The sequence below is a fragment of the Talpa occidentalis genome, unplaced genomic scaffold (assembly GCF_014898055.3).
Source record: "Talpa occidentalis isolate TD23 unplaced genomic scaffold, MPIMG_talOcc4v2.1 talOcc4.17, whole genome shotgun sequence".
Classification (NCBI taxonomy): Eukaryota; Metazoa; Chordata; class Mammalia; order Eulipotyphla; family Talpidae; genus Talpa; species Talpa occidentalis.
The window spans coordinates 53518263-53536323 of record NW_023601754.1 but is presented as its reverse complement, the minus strand read 5'-3'; the positions used below and the strand labels follow the sequence as shown (position 1 = coordinate 53536323).

The 18061-nt window shown below is 66.4% G+C and overlaps 1 protein-coding gene across 1 annotated transcript; it reads left to right on the top strand.

Annotated features, from left to right (window-relative positions):
• Positions 1-3: 3 nt before the first annotated feature.
• IGHMBP2 (immunoglobulin mu DNA binding protein 2) lies at positions 4-14726 on the top strand. Its single transcript, XM_037517421.1, has 15 exons — positions 4-140; positions 1634-1803; positions 3218-3407; positions 3579-3676; positions 5389-5552; positions 6076-6276; positions 7407-7554; positions 8276-8450; positions 9179-9361; positions 9633-9751; positions 10119-10213; positions 10886-11009; positions 11606-12442; positions 13320-13492; positions 13944-14726. Exons 1-15 carry the CDS (start codon positions 55-57, stop codon positions 14139-14141), a joined length of 2961 nt encoding a protein of 986 aa, XP_037373318.1. The 5' UTR covers positions 4-54; the 3' UTR covers positions 14142-14726.
• The last annotated feature ends 3335 nt before the right edge of the window (positions 14727-18061 follow it).

Below are 18061 nucleotides of genomic sequence, written 5' to 3'. Positions count from 1 at the left end.
GCCCGCGCGGGGCAGCTGGGCCGCGGCGTCTTTGGGCCTAGGCCGGCGGCAGCGATGGCCTCGGCCACCGTGGAGAGCTTCGTGGCCAAACAGTTGGACCTGCTGGAGCTCGAGAGAGACGCCGAGGTCGAGGAGCGCAGGTACGGCCGCCGGCCTTTCCCTCCTGCCCAGTCCCCCCGGGTGGCCCGGCCTTTCCCTCCTGCCCAGCCCCGCTCAGCCCCGCTCGGGGCCGCACGCCCGGGGAGCCCCGACCTCGGGTCGGCGGGGCCCGGGGCCGGGGGTGGAAGCCTCGTCATCTCCCGGGCAGCCCGTTGCGCCTTTAGACCCCCGGAAGCCCTTTCTTTCCTCGACCTAAGCCCCCTCTGAATCTCCAGCCTGGTCCTCTCTCTGTCCCCAGTGGACCCCACGTCCACCCCGACTTGTTCTCTGCCCTTTTCTTTATCCCCCGCTTTGGTAACGTTTGCACCTGTTTTGTGCTGGGCCCTGGATAAGGTGGGGTCCGCAGCCCCCCTGGGTGGGAGCAGAAGGGGCAGGTGAAAGCCAGGGTGACCAGCGCCCGTGCCGTGTGTGCGGGGAGAAGTCGGCAGGAAGAGCAGCGGATCCCGGGGAGGGCTAAGGATGACTTAACCTTCACCCCAGCGCAGCTGCAGGAGGAGGGGCAGGAAGGGCCGCTCAGCATGTGAGGAAGGAGCCATGAGACCCGGAGATTGTTTGTGATGGGCAGTATTCACTTGACTGAAACACAAATTGCTGAACACTTACCAGGGGCAGTCAAAGCACTGATTTCTCTAAGCCTCATGTCTCTAAAATAGGACACTGGTGTTATTATCTCATACCTAAGAGGGCAGAGGTGAGGAGAGGTCAAGGGCAAGGCATAGTCAGGATGTGAGGCCCGGCAGTCTGGCTCCAGGGTTGGTGCTCAGCCACTGTCCGGCCGCCGTTGGTAGGGTTTGCGTGAGAAGCTTTTGCTCTTGAGAGCCAAGCCCTTTTGCCACCCATGGACGTCAGTGGCAGCCCAGCTCCTCCTTTCATGGCTGTGTGGCTTTGCAGGCCGGCCCCTGAGCCCTGAGCATCCTCATCTGTAAAGTGGGATTATTCCCACTGCATGGGTTTGCTGTGAGGGGAAACCATCTACCATAGGTCAGAGTCCTGAGCACGAGCGAGTGCAGAGACAGCTCCGTGCAGAGACAGTCTGGTCAGATGAGCAGGGCTGTGGGGGAGTGCGTGCCCAGTGGCCCTCAGCGCAGCCAAGCAGGCAAGAAAGGGTACTCGGTTTGCGAGTAGGGAGGAGCCTGGGGTGCTGTTGCTTGAGCAGCTGGACAGGCAGTGCCCAGAGATGAGGCCTCCAGGAAGCTCTCCGTCCAGGCTGCCAGTGATATGGGCTTGAGCCAGGCTGTGGCCGGGGGTGAGAGGCAGAGGTGGCTTCAGGGCATTTTTGCTGGATATCTTCTCTCCAACAATGTAATCCTGATAGAACCTAGTGGGGTGGAACTGGGGTGAGAGGGAGAGTAAAGGTGATGGGCCTGAGGGGAAACCAATGGGAGAGCAGCTCCTCCCCCACCCCCACCCCCCATATGGACGAGGGGAAAGCTGGCAAAGTGCAGGTCTCGGCGTCTCATGGGCTGTCTTCCAGGTCCTGGCAGGAGCACATCTCCCTGAAAGAGCTGCAGAGCCGTGGGGTGTGTCTGCTGAAGCTGCAGGTGTCCAGCCAGAGGACCGGGCTGTACGGACGGCTGCTGGTCACCTTGGAGCCCCGGAGATGTGCAGCAGCGACCCTGCTTCCCAGCAACAGCTTTACCCCCGGTATTGCAGCTTTGACTGTTGTTGGCCCCCAGACTGCGACTTTCACCCCATGAGCAGGGCCCACACCTGGCGTTCGGGGCCAGAGCTTTGCAGCTACAGGCATGGCTTCCTGGGAGTCTGGGTCTGCATAGCCCAGGACGGCGGCCCTGGCCACTTGAAAAGTGGCTGGTGCTTGCTACGTGCGTAAGACTCACCAGATTTTGAAGGTTTAACTCCCCCAAATTGTAGTTTATGTCAGGAGTGAGTTTTTTGCAATCTGACCACAGGTGGAAATATCGTTCACATACTGGGTTAAGTGAAGTCAGCATCGAGATGGGTTTAGCTGTTTCTCTTTGATTTTTCAACTTGGCCGCTTGGAGCTCGGTGCTGGCACTGCGTTCCCTGGGGCGGCCCTGGTCCAGATCGTGCTGCGTACATGAGTGACCCCGGCGCCCACCCTGTTCTCAGGCCAAGCAGACTCGGGCTAGGCTTGCGGCATCCCTGCTGGACAGGGGTGGGGACTGTGGGAAGAAGTCTGTCACCCACACGGCCAGCGCACCCGTTTTAGACATCATACATGGAAAAGGAGAAAGCAGCATCACCCGCACCATACTTCCCCCAAGAAGTCTCCCCACCTAGTTTTGGTGGTGACAGAGACTTGGAATTACCAGGGCTCTGGCCCCACAGTTGTTGGAACGCTGGCTGGGCTTGGACATGGATGGGGTGGGGAGAAAGGACTGGTCAGAGGCAGATCTTGCTCCTGCAGCCTCTCTGGTTTCTGGTCCAGCCGGGGAGAGTGAGTGTCTCTTTCTCAGGTGCCCAGGCAGACATCTCGCTGCGTCTCAGGGTGCTGATGTCAGCTGACCCATCCTGAGCCAGCCCTTGTGGCTGGGGACGTGGGAGCACGCTCTGTCCCCGGCCCTAGACTCAAGATGTCTCGAGATGGAGAGGGCTATACTGAGTGGGGGCAAGCAACCACTGCCTCCCACCCGAATGACCTCCCTCGGAGGTGCTCGGGCCCCCACTGTGTTCAGGGTCACCCTCGGGGATCCCTCCCCACATGCTCACCCCTCTGCCCCTGCCCTGGGGCCCTTGGCACTGGCATCTGAGAGGTGGTTGTGTTGGTTCCTCCCTAACGTGACGGTGCGGGTGGTTTTCTTCCTCATCAGCCCGGTATCCAGAACAGAGCCTGGTGCACAGTAGGCACTTTAAGTATTTATTTGATTGTCATGTTTGTTTTGAACAGTTCACTGACCTCAGGTCAGTTTTCACATGTGATTTAGGCATTAAAAATGTTTTTCCGATTGCTTTTGATTTCATCTATTAAGGAAGGAAACGGGTGTGACGTCTGGCACCCACACAGGATTTATTATATGAAATAACTCACTTTTCACGTGGGTCAGCGTCTGATGTAACCAAGCCCTTGTTTCTGCAGGTGACATAGTGGGCCTGTATGAGGCGAACGAGGGCGGGCAGCTGGCCACCGGGATCCTGACCCGGATCACCCAGAAATCGGTCACGGTGGCCTTCGACGAGACCCGGGACGTCCAGCTGAGCTCGGACCGAGAGAATTCCTACCGACTGGTGAAACTTGCGAACGACGTCACTTACAAGCGTCTGAAAAGGTGAGTGTGAGTGACTGGAGGTCGCCTGAGCTCGGTGCTCCCCTCTGGCCACTTGGCCTGCGAGAGGGGATGCCCCCGGCCTTCCTGGGGGGCTGTGGGCGGCCCTGGGTGGCTCAGGCGCTGGTGGGTGGGGCTCCACGCAGCCCTGATGGCAGGTGTCCCCCTCGGCAGAGCCCTCGTCGCCCTCAGGAAGCACCATTCTGGCCCCGCCTCCCCGCTGATCGAGGTCCTCTTCGGGGGATCGGCCCCCAGCCCGGCCAGGGACACTGGTGAGGACTTGTGCTTCTCTTTCTGGTTGAAATCACTGCTGACAGGTCTTGCCAACCTTTTTGCCCAGAGTTTGAGAATGTCCGGTTAGAGGAAGCCTATATTGATAGAAAGTCTATGTATCAATATTCCTATATTGATAGGAAGTGTATGTATTTCTAGAATGGTCTTTGAGTGCCTTGTGCGGACTGGATGCTCTTTCTGTTCTCAGGACCAAAGAGGCAGCTTCCGCACATCCGAGCATTTCATTTTGAGCTTTGTGCCTGCTGGCATCCGAGCATTTCATTTTGAGATGTGGGGATTTCTGCAGCGCGGCGCGGGGGCGGTGGAGCCTGCAGGGTGCTGCGCTTGGGAGCGTTTTGATGTGAAAAGTCTTAATTTTGAATTCATTTCATTGTTTTTCAGTGCCTTCAGATTTTAGGTCACTCACTTTGGATTGTAAGGGCGGTTGGTCGCGTTAATTGTGCATTTGGAAATAAGGCAGCACGTCAGACAGGGAAGCAGCGCCTGCCGCGCCGACCTTCCCTGTGCTTTCCCTGCCTCCGCGTGGAGGGATGTCCGTGCTGCACGCGCACACCAGAGACACACACACACATCCCAGATACGCCCCCCGCGCACATACACCACACACAGTCACATACACTAACACTCACTTGCACACACTCACGCTCCCTCACACTCATCCCGCTCTTTTCACTTGGGGTGGTTGGGGTCCTGGCCCTCGTCCTCACCCCACCCCGTTTCTGAGCGGCGTCACCATTGCGTCCCGCGGCTGCCGTTCCTCCGCCCCCACTGGGTGCTGGGCTCACGGTGCTCACAGCGCGCCCCGACAGGCCTGCCCGGCCTCGGCATCTTGCTGGGTGAGCACTCAGGGTGGCCCCGGTGCTCGCAGGGGCGCTCCCAAATGTGGGGACTGACATTCACTGTCATCTCTGCCAAATCCTGACCGAGAGGCTGCTCTGTGCGGGGCGCAGATGCGAAGCCCAGTTCCCCCATCGTCAGGAACGAGGCACCTTTGACCACGCGGTGCTCGGGGGGCTCAGGGCAAAGTCGCGGGGGTGCTGGGACCTGGGTGGGAGGCGCGTCACCGCTTCCCGGGGCTGTCTCCGTCGTCTTGCTTTGTCGGCCGGCCTGTGCTGTCCGGCGTCTGTGCTGTCCTGCATCTGTGCAGCGCCTGTGCTGGGTGCCGTGGCAGCAGAGAGGCCGTGGGCGCCTCCCACGGACCCAGAGTCCCCAAAGCAAATAGCCAGTGGGGGTCGTGCAGATCAGAATCAGAACAGAAACCCAGCCCCAGAGCTGACCGGCAGCTTGTTTTGTCTGTTGTTCTGTCCCTTCCCGGCACCTGAGGGGCCGGTGTGGGGGCTCACCTGCCGGAAGCATCTGCGGGGCAGGTCTGGCCCGGCCCGTGGTGGGGCAGGATGTCAGTGTGCGGGCCCCGCAGGCCGTGTGGCTCCTCTTGCACTCACGCCGCAGATGCTGCAGCACACCAGCCGCCAGAGGCCGTTGCGCGGGCGTGGGCCTGGCTGTGGTCCAGAAACCTGCCTCCAGAGCAGGCAGTGGCGGGTGCAGCCGGGGCCCCGTGGGAAAATCTCCTGAAGATGTTTGTGGCTTCGTAGTGACGGGCGGCTGGGGGAGCACAGCTCCCGAGTCCCTCTCCCTCATGGTAGCGCCCCCACAATGGGGCTGGGGCCTGACACCGCTGCCTTCCCTGCAGGCCCCCTGACCTTCGCGAACACGTCCCTGGATGCCTCCCAGCAGGAAGCAGTTTCCTTTGCGCTGTCCCAGAAAGAGCTGGCCATCATCCACGGCCCCCCCGGCACCGGGAAGACCACGACGGTGGTGGAGGTCATCCAGCAGGTGGTGAAGCAGGGCCTCAAGGTGGGCAGGCAGCAGTGCTGGCCGCATCCTCACCGAGGGGACGCTGGCTGCGCCTGCTCTGGTTTCTGACAGGTGCACAGGCTTGGGGGCGTGCGGGAGCTCGGGTCTGGGTGACGGAGCAGTTCTTGCAGCCCCCCAGCAGGAGGCCTTTGTGGAGGCCTCTGGCAGCATCATGCCAGGCCTGGACTTGGCCTGTCGGCTGTGCCCGCAGGAGCCCAGGCGGCTGAGGGACGCCCGTGCACGGCTCGGAGGGCTCTACTCTGGGCAGTCGGGCCGGCGCTTGTCAGCGGAGGGTCTCACTCTCTGCTTCGACGCGGGTCCTGGGGACTCAGCCGGGGCCTCACAGACTCTGGTCTCTGTGTGTCGGTGTGGAGGGCTGGGGTGGCCGTGGCCTGCGTGCGGGCGGGCGGGAACGCGAGGGCCGTATGTGACCCTGCAGTTGTCTATGCCCCTCGGGTGGTCTTTGTGCGAACTTAGGGGTTTAATTAAACGAGCCCCCACGCCGACGTCAGCCTCGCCCCAGGTTCTGTGCTGTGCACCCTCCAATGTGGCCGTGGACAACCTGGTGGAGCGGCTGGCACGGAGCAAGCTGAGGCTCCTGCGCCTGGGCCACCCTGCCCGCCTGCTCGAGTCCACCCAGCAGCACTCGCTGGACGCTGTCCTGGCGCGGGGCGATGGCGCCCGCATCGTGGCTGACATCAGGAAGGACATCGACCAGGCCTTGGTAAGTGTCCTGCAGGCCTCAGGTGGCGCCTGGCCTGCTGCCGCGCGGGTCTGTCCACGTCCCTCTGCCCTCTGCGGCCTCCGTGGACTCACTTGATGGGTCCTGACGTGGGCACCGCCCCCTGTGTGGAGCCCGTCCTGGCGGCCGGTAAGAGCTGGCCATGGTGGGGGGCGGAAGGAGGACGCGTCCCTCCCGGCTCAGGCTGTGGGTGACATCCGCAGGAAAAGGGCAACCTGGGGCCTGAGAATAGAAGTTTATGAGACATGCCTTCTCCCCGCGCTGTGGGTCCACCTCACGCCGTCTTTGCCACAAGAACCGGGGTGTGTGAGGGCGTCTCCCCGTGGTTGCACCCCAGCCCTCCGCCCCTTGAGGTGGGCGTCTGTCCCACCTCCCTGCGTCCTGCCCAGGGGCTCCCGCCTCGGCTTGCTGCCTGCCGGCGCTGGCCTGCTGCTTGTCAGCCGTGGCCTCACCAGGTGGGGCCCCCGGGAAGGTGGGGACAAGGACACGCCGGCACCCAGGTGAGCGGTGACGCGGGAAGAGCTGGGCTGGCGCTGGGCTCCTCCGCCTGTGCTCGCAGGCCTGCTCAGCCAGCAGCGCGCCTGCCCCAGAGCTGCTCCAGCGCAGAGGGCCGAGGGCGGGGGCTACAGGCGTGCTGAGAGTTTACGGTGGGGCCGCAGGACTCCTTCTCTGGGGCTGAAGAAGTGTTTTTAATCTCTTGACAAATGTGGAGGCCAGTAGCGCTCCGCTCCGCTTGTAAACCCGGGAGCTGCTGCTGCCCCGCGCAAGTCCAGCAGCGGCCCCGCGGCCTGAGAGCCAGTGTCCACAGCTGCAGCCGGGGCGCTCCCGCCCGAGCACCCGGCCGCCCCGCAGCCTCCCAGGTGACTGTCGCTCCCGGGCCGGCAGTGGCACCTCGAGACCGTCCGAATGTCAGGCGCGTAGCGTGTCTGTCGCTCCATCAGGAACGCTTTTTAGTGTCTCCAGGAGCCGCTTGAAGCGCAGCGGCCGACTGTAAACAAGGACAACGCGCGGGGAGCCCGCCCGCAGCGCAGGCGTGAGGAGCCCGGCGCGGCCCGGCTGCCTGTTGGACGCTGCGGAGTCTGGCAGGACAGTCGTTTCCTCTTGCCCCGTAGGCGAGGAGCAGGAAGACCCAGGATAAGGGGGAGAGAAGCAGCTTTCGAGATGAAGTCCGGCAGCTGAGGAAGGAGCTGAAGGAGCGGGAGGAGGCGGCGACGCTGGAGAGCCTCCGCTCGGCCGACGTGGTCCTGGCCACCAACACAGGTGGGCCCCCCGCCCGCCCGGGTCCCGTCTCCTCGGAAGCTCGCGTGGCGCTGTCCTGCCTGAGCTGCCCACGGCCTCCCAGCTGCAGCGCTGGACTCGGCCTCGAGCGAGTGCTGCCTCCGTGGCCATCACAGGCGTGGGGGTCACGGCCACCGCGGAACCGGGGGGGAGCAGGGCCAGGCACCCGGAACCACCGCTGCGCCTCCCCAGGTGGAGTCATGGTGGGGCTGAGCGTCCCCCAGATGGGGGCTGCAGGCCTTTGGCTCATGTCTGCGAAGCTGATCTGGCTTTTCAGAGACTCCGCCTCGGTTTTTTGTGCTGGCCGCCTCCTCCGGCCGGCATTAAACCAGGACTTGGGGAGATCTCAAGGACCCCCCGCCCCGTTCTGGATCTGCACGGACTTTCAGGCTTCTCTGGCGGGGGTGGGGGCGGGAGCACAGTAGGGTTTGGACATGCCTGCCCTTGACTGTGCCGCCCAGCTGCTGCCCCTCGGCCTTCTGGGGCATCTTCCCCAAACCAGGTTCACTGACGGAGGCATTGGAGTGGCCAGTGGCTCAGGACACGCTGCCCCCCACTTCAGCGGGGGGACTCGGACCAGCAGCAATTTTGTGTCTTAGGTTTTATCCCAAGAGCGAAGCCACACGCAGCTGCAGGCGGGGCGGTGAGGCGGGGCGGGGGCCCTCCAGCGCGCCGGCTGCTCAGTGGGCACGAACTTCCCCAGGTGCGTCCCCGGACGGCCCCCTGAAGCTGCTGCCCGACGGCGCCTTCGACGTGGTGGTCATTGACGAGTGTGGGCAGGCGCTGGAGGCCAGCTGCTGGATCCCCCTGCTGAAGGCGGGGAAGTGCATCCTGGCGGGTGACCACAAGCAGCTGCCCCCCACTATTACCTCCCACAAGTAGGCGCCCCGCCCCGCCCCAGGCCCTCGCCAGGGCCTCTCTGCCCCGGGGCCCAGGGTGTGCGATGGCAGGGCCCAGGCGTGTGCTCCCGAGGGCCGGGCCCTTCACCGCGGTCCCCATCTGGCCGCGCCCAGTGATGCGTTGGGTGAAGACCCGTGACGGGTTGGGCGGGGGTGCCCACGGCCGTGGCCATGCTCCCCGGCTGTGCTGACCGACCGCGGGCCCTTGGACCATGGCTGGCTCGGGGCTCCATCCTTGGCTGTGAGGCCACACCAGACCCGCCCTGCCCTCCTCTCCCTGCCTCCCCGGTGCCCCTCTGCTGCCCCCAGCCCACACCACGCCCTCCCTCACACTGGACCGTCACCTCCCCTCTTTTCTGCCGGGGGTTCTCCTGGTCATGGCCTGGGACGCCCCATCTAAAACAGCCATCCCCTGTGGCCCGCGGCGGGCACCCTTTGTTCACCGTGTGTCTCCGGCTGGAGTACAGGCCCGTGAGGCCTGCGCGTGGGTCTCTGGGTGTTCCTTCTCGTCCGCAAAGTCCCCTTTCTTACATAGGGGATCTGGGATCGGGGTGTGTGGGCTTTGGGGGGCGATTTCCAGCCAACCACACTCTTACTTAAGGCCAGACCCGAGGGGCAAGTTGGGGTCTGAGGTCTGGGGCTGCTTTCCTTCGCCCCGGCTCCTCGCTGGGCTGAGGACTCAGGCCCCTGTGCCCCTCTCCCCGCAGGGCTGCGCAGGCGGGGCTGGCGCTCAGCCTGATGGAGCGGCTGGCGGAGGAGCGGGGCCCCGGCGTGGTGTGCACGCTGACCGTGCAGTACCGCATGCACCGCGCCATCATGCAGTGGGCCTCGGAGGCGCTGTACGGCGGGCAGCTCACAGCCCACCCTTCCGTGGCGGAGCACCTCCTGCGGTGAGACTCGGGTGTGCGCCCCTGCCTGGCCCCTGCCCCTGCCAAGCCCCGGTCCCTGCCCCTGCCGGGCCCCAGTCCCCTGAGCTACGCTCTGTGGAGATTTTGGAGCAAAGCCACCTCTGAGACTAGTTCTGGGAGGGAGCGCAGTCTGGCCCGGGAAGGGCCTGGAATTTGCTGTTCCTGCTCCTTGTATCCCACGGGTGAGGAGCGGGAGGCAGTGTGAGTCCTGTTTGAGGGCCTCAGTGGCCTCACGGGCTTGGTCTGCGTGCAGGGACCTCCCAGGAGTGGCTGACACGGAGGAGACGGGCACGCCCCTGCTGCTGGTGGACACGGCTGGCTGCGGGCTGTTCGAGATGGACCAGGAGGACGAGCAGTCTAAGGGGAACCTTGGTGAGCTGGCTGGGAGGAGCCGTGGGGGAGGGCCGGGGGAGCTGTGGGGGCGAGCCTAGCACCCTGAAGCTGACCTCGACGTGCTGTCTGGAAGCAGGCTGCACAGGCTCGGTGGCGCTGGGGTCTGTGTCCTTGTGCTAGTTCGGCGCCCAGCTCGGCCTGGCCTGGCCTTGGGGCAAGAGCCCTCTCCCTTCTGCTCAGGCCCAGGCCCAGGGCTGCCAGGGGGTCAGGGCAGGCTCAGGACAAGGTGACCTGTGCTCAAGCAACGCTGGCTGTCGGCAACCCTGAGCCCCCGCCCTCGCCCCGGATGCCCTCGGGCCCAGCGCTGATGGCAGCTGTTCACCCAGAGGCCTCTCGCTTCCTACAGGTGAAGTGCGCCTGGTCAGCCTGCATGTCCAGGCCCTGGTGGACGCTGGGGTCCCGGCAAGGGACGTGGCCATCATCACGCCGTACAACCTCCAGGTGGGGGCCCCCACGTCTCTCTCTGTGTCATGGACAGGCCATGGTGAATAAAAGGGCAGTTGATGGGCTTTCGTGACCAAAGACTCCAGGGTGGAATTGACTACCTCACCCCTGGGCTCTGCTCACTCTCCGTCCACCCGTCCACCTGTTTGCCTGACCCATCTCCCTTGCTGTGCCGCAGCCCCACCCACCAGATGGCTCGGGCCAGAACTTCATCCCAGGGGGACACCTGTCATGCCTTCCCCTCAAAGCTCCCAGCGGGTGCCTGGCCAGCTGGCTCAGCTCACCCCGGCCCTGGGCTGGCTCTAGCAGGCGGGGTCCTGCTTCTCTGGGCCGGGCAGCAGTAATGCGGGTCTGCCCCCACTTCTCAGAGCCCACGTGCTTGCAGAGCAAGGCCGGGTCCTCAGGGAGGAAGACTCCAGCCGCAGCGTGCAAGGAGGGCCAGCACGCTCACGCCCCTGGCCTCCTGGCTAACACTTGCCGGGGCCCAGCGGGTGGCCTCATGGCCAAGGAAGGTGGTGGCTCTCAGGCTGGGGCATCCAGGCCGTGAGCGTGTGATCTGCGTGGGTGCAAGCAGGCCGTGAGGCAGGCCCTGTGGGGCTTCCCGCCAGGAGGGGGTTGCCCAGCGGAAAGGCAGGCTTGGAGTCTGAGGCCTGCCCTGCGGTGTTTCAGGTGGACCTGCTCCGGCAGAGCCTCAGTCACAAGCACCCCGAGCTTGAGATCAAGTCCGTTGATGGCTTCCAAGGCCGAGAGAAGGAGGCCGTGATTCTGTCCTTCGTCAGGTCCAACAGGAAAGGTGCGTGCGGGTGGGCGTCCCTGGGCGGCTGGGTGCCTGCTGGCCCGTGGTGTGGACAGCGTCCCCCAGAGTGCACCGTCCTGCGGAGGAGACCATGGAAAGAGCCACAGCCCCACAGTGTGGGGCGGCCTAGCCGGGCAGGCGCTGGCCCCGGGCAGAGGTGCCCGAGCGAGTGGAGGGGAGGGGGTACCGGCAGGGGGTGCAGAGCGGAAGCACTGAGGCACATGGCTGTGGGGTGCTGCCCGGGACACCCGTCTGCACAGAGGTGGCTCCCAGAGCGCCCCTTGGGCCTCATGGCACTGCTTGGGCTGCGTTCCCAGGTGGAAACAGGGGGTGGTTACCCCCGCTGCCTACAACCCGCCCCCACCCCGTGCTTCCCTGTTGGTCCCGGCGGTCCCAGCCGCTTCCCCAGCCTGGCTGAGGGAGGCGGCGGCGGCGTCTGTGCTGGGAACGAGCAACGACCCAAGCAGCCGCGGGATCCCCGGCGTGTGGGGAGGCTGGGGCAGGGGGTGGGGCGGGAGCGCGCCGCATAGGGTCCCCGCCGAGGGGCCGTGGGGCCTGCTGTCCGCACCTGGGCTCAGGTCTGCCGTCCCCAGGGGAGGTTGGCTTCCTGGCCGAGGACCGGCGCATCAACGTGGCCGTGACCCGCGCTCGGCGCCACGTGGCCGTCGTCTGCGACTCCCGCACGGTGGGCAGCCACGCCTTCCTGAGGACCCTGCTGGACTACGTCGCGGAGCACGGCGAGGTGCGCACCGCCTTCGAGTACCTGGACGACCTCGTCCCGGAGAACTATTCCCACGAGAGCACCCCGGGCCCCGGCCGAGCAGGCGCGAAGCCCGCGGGGCCCTCGATGGCCAGGAAGCCCGCGGGCGGGCGGCGGCAGGCGGCCCCGGAGGCCCGAGCAGCTGCCAGGCCGGCCCAGGGGCGACCAGGCGGCAAGCAGCCCGGCCCGGAGGTCCCGCCGCAGCCTGGGCCCGGGGGCGCGGAGAGCAGCAGCGGCGGCGCAGCCCACTTCCGGGCCGTGCTGGAGGAGTTTGTGGGGAGCACGCGCGCGCAGCTGGAGTTCCCCGCGTCCCTGAGCGCCCGCGACAGGATGCTGGTGCACCAGGCGGCCGAGGAGCTGGGGCTGCGGCACGACAGCGCCGGGGAGGGCAAGAGGAGGTTCATCACCGTGACCAAGAGGGCCCCGGCCGCCCCGCCGCCCCCCGGCCCCGGCAGAGCCTCCCTCCCTCCCGCAGCCTCCAGCCTCTCCGCCAGCGAGCCCCCGCCCAGGGAGCCCCGCGGCCCGGAGCAGCCGGACCTGAAGGCCCCGCACCTGGAGCGGCTGCCGAGGGCCGGTGGCCAGCAGGAGCCTGCAGCCGAGAGGGCACTGCACGCCGCAGCCTCAGGGCCGCGCAAGGTGCCCGACAGGAAGAAGAAACGAGAAGTGAAAGGTGAGTCGGTGGCAGGTGAGCACCGCATGCGCCCCCAGCGCCCTCCAGAGGAGGTGGGGCTCCTCCCGCCGGCCCACGCCTCGCCCTGCTCCTTGCCCTGCTCCTCAGGCTCTGTCTGAGGTCCCCGGGGGTGGACACTGGCCGAAGTGCCCTTCCCGCCCCCCCACCCCGGAGCCTGGTGCAGGCCGGGGAATGGGGGGGGAGCCCCACGGGAGGGGCACGGTCCCCGGCCCAGCAGCGGGCAGTGCGGGCGCACACCTGGGCCCCGCACCCCACGCCCCTCCCTGGTGACTGAGCTGCCCGGCCACAGCGCAAAGGCCCGGTTGTGTGCACAGCCTGGGTTTTCTGGGGGGTTCCGGCTGCACTCATGTCTCTGCCCTTCCCTGTCGGTGAGCATCTGGGGTGTCCCTGTGCCCGCCCTCCCGCTCGCTCAGTCCTGGGGGCGGGGCCGCGTGCGCAGTTGTCGGCCTCAGGCCGGCGCCCCCGTCTCAACCCAGTGGAGAGAGGCGGCTGCCGCCCAGGGCTGGGGCTGGCGTGTGCTCTGTCCCCTCCGCGCGCCGCCCCGCGCTGTCAGGCTCGGCACGTCTCCTGGCCACCCCCAGCCCCCACCCGTGCTCAGCTTGTTCCCGGCCTTTGTTTTGAGCTTTAGTTTTGACGTTTGCCCTGAGCCGCGCCCTTTTGCTGAAATGTCTCTCTGGGCTCCGGGGGTGACTCCAGGAGGCCGTGTGCACGCCCCTCGGCCCGCAGAAGGCCTCCCACACCCCTGGGCCGGTTCCTAGCAGCGGGGTTGGACTCTGAGCTGTGGGACACGTGTGTGCACCCCAAGTGGGAAGCGGCGCAGCGCTCCGGCCGAGCCCTCACCCCCTGTGCTCGCCAGGGCCGGCGCTCCTGGACCTGCCCGCCGAGGAGGACTTCGACGCCCTGGTCTCGGCCGCCGTGAAGGCGGATAACACCTGCGGCTTTGCTAAGTGCTCGGCCAGCGTGGCCACCCTGGGCCAGCTCTGCCCGCACTGCGGCCGCCGCTACTGCCTCAGCCACCACCTGCCCGAGGTGCGCGGGCCTCCTGGCGGGAGGGGGCTCGGCCCTGCCTGGAGTGGGGGTGGTGGGGCCGGGCTGGGGAGAGTGGGGGCTGCGAGGGCCTGGTGAGCGACTGGAGGAACTTAGGCCAGCCTGGCAGTCACGGGCGCCCCGGAGGAGCCGTGGTGCAGGGCCTGTTTTTCCTGGTGGTCAGCGCAGGGTGGGGGCAGCTCCCACAGGCCTGGACTTTTGAAGGAAAAGTCATTTTCTGCCCAGAGGAGACATGATCCGCCTTGGGGGTCCCGGGCTGAGACCTGCCTCTGCTAGGCCTGTGGGCTTGTCTCCCCACAAGGGACACGGCCGTCAGGGAGCTTGGGGTGGGCCCGGCCCAGCCCTGGCCGGGCGAAGGGAGGCATGGGGCGTGGGTGCCCAGCCTCTGCCCTCCCCTGCCGGGCCACATGGTCCTGACTGTCGCGTGCCCCAGGTCCACGGCTGCGGGGAGAAGGCGCGTGCCCACGCCCGGCAGAGGCTCAGCCGGGAAGGAGTCCTCTACCCGGGTAGCGGCACCAAGGACCGGTCCCTGGACCCAGCCAAGCGGGCCCAGCTGCAGAGGAGGCTGGATAAAAAGCTGGACGAACTGACCAGCCAGAGGAAGAGCAGACGGAAGGACAGGGAGAAGTGAGGGCCCGGGCCCCTGAGGACAGTGTGGCGGGCAGGCGGCCCACGGCCTCGCCGAGAGGGTCCTGTCCGCCGAGCCACCCCCCGTGACAGTGGACCCCAGCCCCGGCCCCCGCGGGGTGCTGCCGGTGCCGGGAGCCCTGTGTGCCCCGTCCCTGGAGACACGCCTGCGCACAGACTCCATCGGGGGACCCCCCCACCCGGGCTGCCCGCTCTCAGCCCATGGGGGCGGTGGCTCCCCACGGCCTCGGTCCTTCTGTCTCTTCCCGGGTGCTGCAGGGGCCGCCTGCTCCCATGAGGCCCCGGGGCTCCTGGTGGTCCCAGCCCGTCCTGCACTGGGTCCTGGGCAGGTCCGGGGAGCTGTCCCCATGTCCCGGGGACTGCGTGGCTACACCTCCCTCCGGCTGACCTCTGCCGCGGACCTTGCGTGAGAAAACCTTAGAGGATGTGCCGTTTCGGCCTCGGGATCGACTTGTGTAAAGGGATAAAATCTTTAAAAACCAATTGAAAGTTTGCACACAGCCCGCAGCGAGTAGTTCCGTGTCTGAAGCGCGTTTTCTCCCTTCGTGACGGTGCCACCTTCCCCGGCTCAGAGCCCGGTGGCGCCTGCTGGGGCGCCTGTCCTGCTGCCAGATGACTGGGCAGGGGAACCTGTGCCGTTTGGCAGAAATTCCAGATGGGGACGCTCAGAGTTGAGACCTGCCGGGGTGTCGGGTCGGGTGGGGCGACAGCGAGACTAAGGGGAGCAGGGGTGGCGAGGGGCTGTGGCGGCCACCGCCCTCCCCCCAGGCCTGAGGGCCGGCCGTCTGCCCTCCACCCCGCCCCCACCTGCCCTCCCGCCCCCGCGTGCCCGGGCCTCGGTGGGCTCAGCTCCCCCACCTGGGGCCGCCCCCAGCCCCTCGTGCACCGTAGTCGGCGCTGGAGGAGCTGGTCCCTGCTGGGCCGCGCCCTTGACCTCTCTGGTCTGGCCGGTGCTGAGTAGCCTCTCGAGGGGCACTGCCCCCAATGTCCTCGCGTGTCACCCTCTCCGGGGACAGCCCCTGATGTCCTCTCAGTGCCACCTCCTGGGTTGGATGTCCCCCCACGCCCGCCCTGGCCTGACCCCCTCGCTGTGCCCCTCCCGCTCCCCTTTGCCAGACGCTGGCCTCGCCAGCTCCTGCCACGGGGCTGGGGACTGGGTATTTCCAGAAGGGCGGCCTGTGTGTGTGGGCCCGCCCCGTCCTGTCAGTGGTTTATGGAGGTGCAGAGTCTGCCTCAGGACGCTTGGCGGGCAGGGAGTGTGGACAGCTGATGGCGGGGGCGGGAGGCGGCATTTGGGGCTCCACCGTGTGCTTGTCGAGGGCCTGGTGGCAGCACCGGCCTGTCCCTCAGCCTTCGTGGGAGTGAGCCCTGGCCCCAGACGCCGGCCACGCGCCCTCAGCCGGCGCCCTCAGCCCGGCGGTCAGGGGACCGGGCCTCCGGCCGCAGCAAGGCCAGGTTCAGGCGCGGGCTCCCCAGCCCCGGCTGTGCCGAGAAGGCTCTGCGGCTGGCAGGCCCCTGGCGGTGCCCCCTGGCGGTGCCGAGCCGCGCGGTCTGGGGTCAGCCGCCCACGTCCGCCCTGGAGGGCTCCCCCCACCCCACCGACCTCCTCGCAAGCTGGGCTGGACGCATGGTTGAAATATCACAGTTTCCATCTCTCCTCCAGGGAGACCTTGTTAGGAAAATGTTTGTAGCTGGTGGCTCGAAAAACATCCCCGCTTTGGCCAGGACGGGGCGCCCAAGAAAATGGGAAAAAACATCTCTAGCCAAGACTTCCCGGCCAGCGAGGGCGCGGTGCTGGCCCGCCCTCCCCGGGGACGCGGGTGGGGGGCTGTGTTTTCCTCCGGGCGCAGGGAGAAACGGTGCGGGAGGGAGCCTGGGGTTCACCGCGGGTTTGCTCCCCGACGGGCTGTGACTGCGCCTCGGCATCTTCAGCCGTGAAGCGGGAGACGGCGGGAGGTGTCTCTCTGACGAGATGCTCTAAACGCGCGGGCCCCCAAAACGAGGTGCCTCCAGCCCCCAGGAAAGGCCCGTGGCTGCCATCAGCGGGGAGGTGGGAGGAGAGGAGGCGGCACCTGGGAGGGGTCAGCCCACGGCGCCCCCGCACGAGGCCGGTGGCAGTGGCGGAGCCGGGCCCGGCCGGCCCTCCTGTGTTTACCTGGGGTGTTTGGAGCGTTACCCGGGGGGACAGGAGGGGCTGATGGCACCAGGAAGCTTCAGGCCTGCCACTTACAAGGAGCTGTGCTCTGTGCCAGCAGCGCCGCTGAAGCTGCAGCCTTATTTGGTCTGGAAACGTCTCTGCCTGGAGGAAAGTGGAGCCGGTGAGCCGACTTGTCCCCTGGCCGGGCATGGATCTCGGACGCCGCCAGGATGGGCTGTCCGGCGCGTGAATCACCCCGACCGCGCTCCCCTCCCGCTCTGGCTGCCCACCCTCTCCAGGGCGACGCCCCTTCCCCTGGGGCCCCGCTCAGCTCCCCCCTCCCCGCTTCCCTTGCCCCCCCCCCCCCCCCCCCCCGCCAAGGAGTTGCCCCGCTGGGCTCTGCTGAGGTGGGGCTTCATGCTGTCGGAGCCCCCCTGCGGGTGCGGTATGAATTCAGGGGTGCCGGGTCGCACCCCCGGCCCCCCAAGCCCGTGGGCAGCGTCAGCTGAGGAAATCCCTCCTGGCCTGAGTGTGTGGGCAGATTTTATTTACTTACACACTTTCTATGCGTTTTTTTGGTCTCACGCCTTTTTACTTTAATCTGTTCGATGCCCGCGGTCGTCCCTCGGGCCCCCCGGGCCCCTGCTCCTCTCCCCGCCCCCTTCACCGGGAAACCTCGCTTCGTTCTTCGGTGTCGCCGGTTATTTTAAGTACTTTGCTCTGTTTTCACCTTTATGGTCCCGACCACGCTCTGGCCTTCGTCACGCGCGTCCCGCGCCCGTTGAGAGGGGCGTGTGGCTCGGGCCCCCCTTTCTATGCGGGGTCCACTGGCTCAGAGGGCGCAGCAGCCTTGGGCTCCCGGGGCAGCGCCTCCGTGGTCCGGGACCGTCTCTGCACGTGCTCTGGGTGGGGGGCGTGTGCTCGAAGCCCCTGGAGCCACCGCCCTGGCGTCTCCACCTCCGGGGGGATCTTCTCGGCAGCCGCGCCTGGATTCTCTCCCGATGTGAGCTCGATCTCGGGACCCAGAGACTCGAACCCCGCCTCAGGGTCTCTCACACCCTGTTCCCGTTCGGCCCCGGCCCCACGGTGGGCAGCTTGCATTCACAGTGCCCCGGTCCCCTTTTTGGCGGACAGAGCAGGCCGCTGGCTAGATAGCGCAGGTGGGGTTTGGGGGTGAATGGCGGCTGCGGTCCACCTGTGTCCTGCCTGTCAAGTCATGCACCCTGGCTGTGGCCACCTAATTTCTGGCCATCCCGGTTTCTGCTGTGCACAGAGGTGCTTCAGAGCTGCTGTGGCCCTGGGCAGATGGAGGTCCTGGGGAGCGTGGGAGTGCGGGACCAGGCCGCGCAGCTGAGCCGGCGTGGGGGCTTCTGGTCCTTACTCTTGGCTGAGCGAAGGCATGTCGGGGGCCCGTCCTTGAGTGGGGAGGATGGGGCTCTGGCTTGTGGGCCGTGTCTCCTCCTGGTGCCAGCACTTAGAGCCAGGGAGCGGAGCCTGGCCTCTCTCTGGATGACCGGGAAGATCCCTTTAATTTGGGGAGCTGCAGTTGAAGTCGGGGGCACTGTGAACCCCCTTCCTGGCTCACAGTGCAGACACGCAGCCATCCACTTCCAGCCGAGCTCACGCTCCGCCACCTCTTGCTTAGAAGCAACGGTTGCTGTTCCTTGTTCTGGCCTGGTGAGGCCGCGGGGGTCAGGCCCAAGGGCCCATTGTGTGGGAGGCACAAGTAGACTTCTGGTTAGGGTGACTTGCGGCTTCATGCTTAT

What these genes read in the sequence shown, in the direction of transcription:
- IGHMBP2 (XM_037517421.1), top strand. Translation starts at nt 55, where the DNA reads ATGGCCTCGGCCACCGTGGAGAGCTTCGTGGCCAAACAGTTGGACCTG. An exon ending in GCCGAGGTCGAGGAGCGCAG is followed by an intron (nt 141 to 1,633) that starts GTACGGCCGCCG and finishes GCTGTCTTCCAG; the next exon opens with GTCCTGGCAGGAGCACATCT. An exon ending in CCCACTATTACCTCCCACAA is followed by an intron (nt 8,451 to 9,178) that starts GTAGGCGCCCCG and finishes CTCTCCCCGCAG; the next exon opens with GGCTGCGCAGGCGGGGCTGG.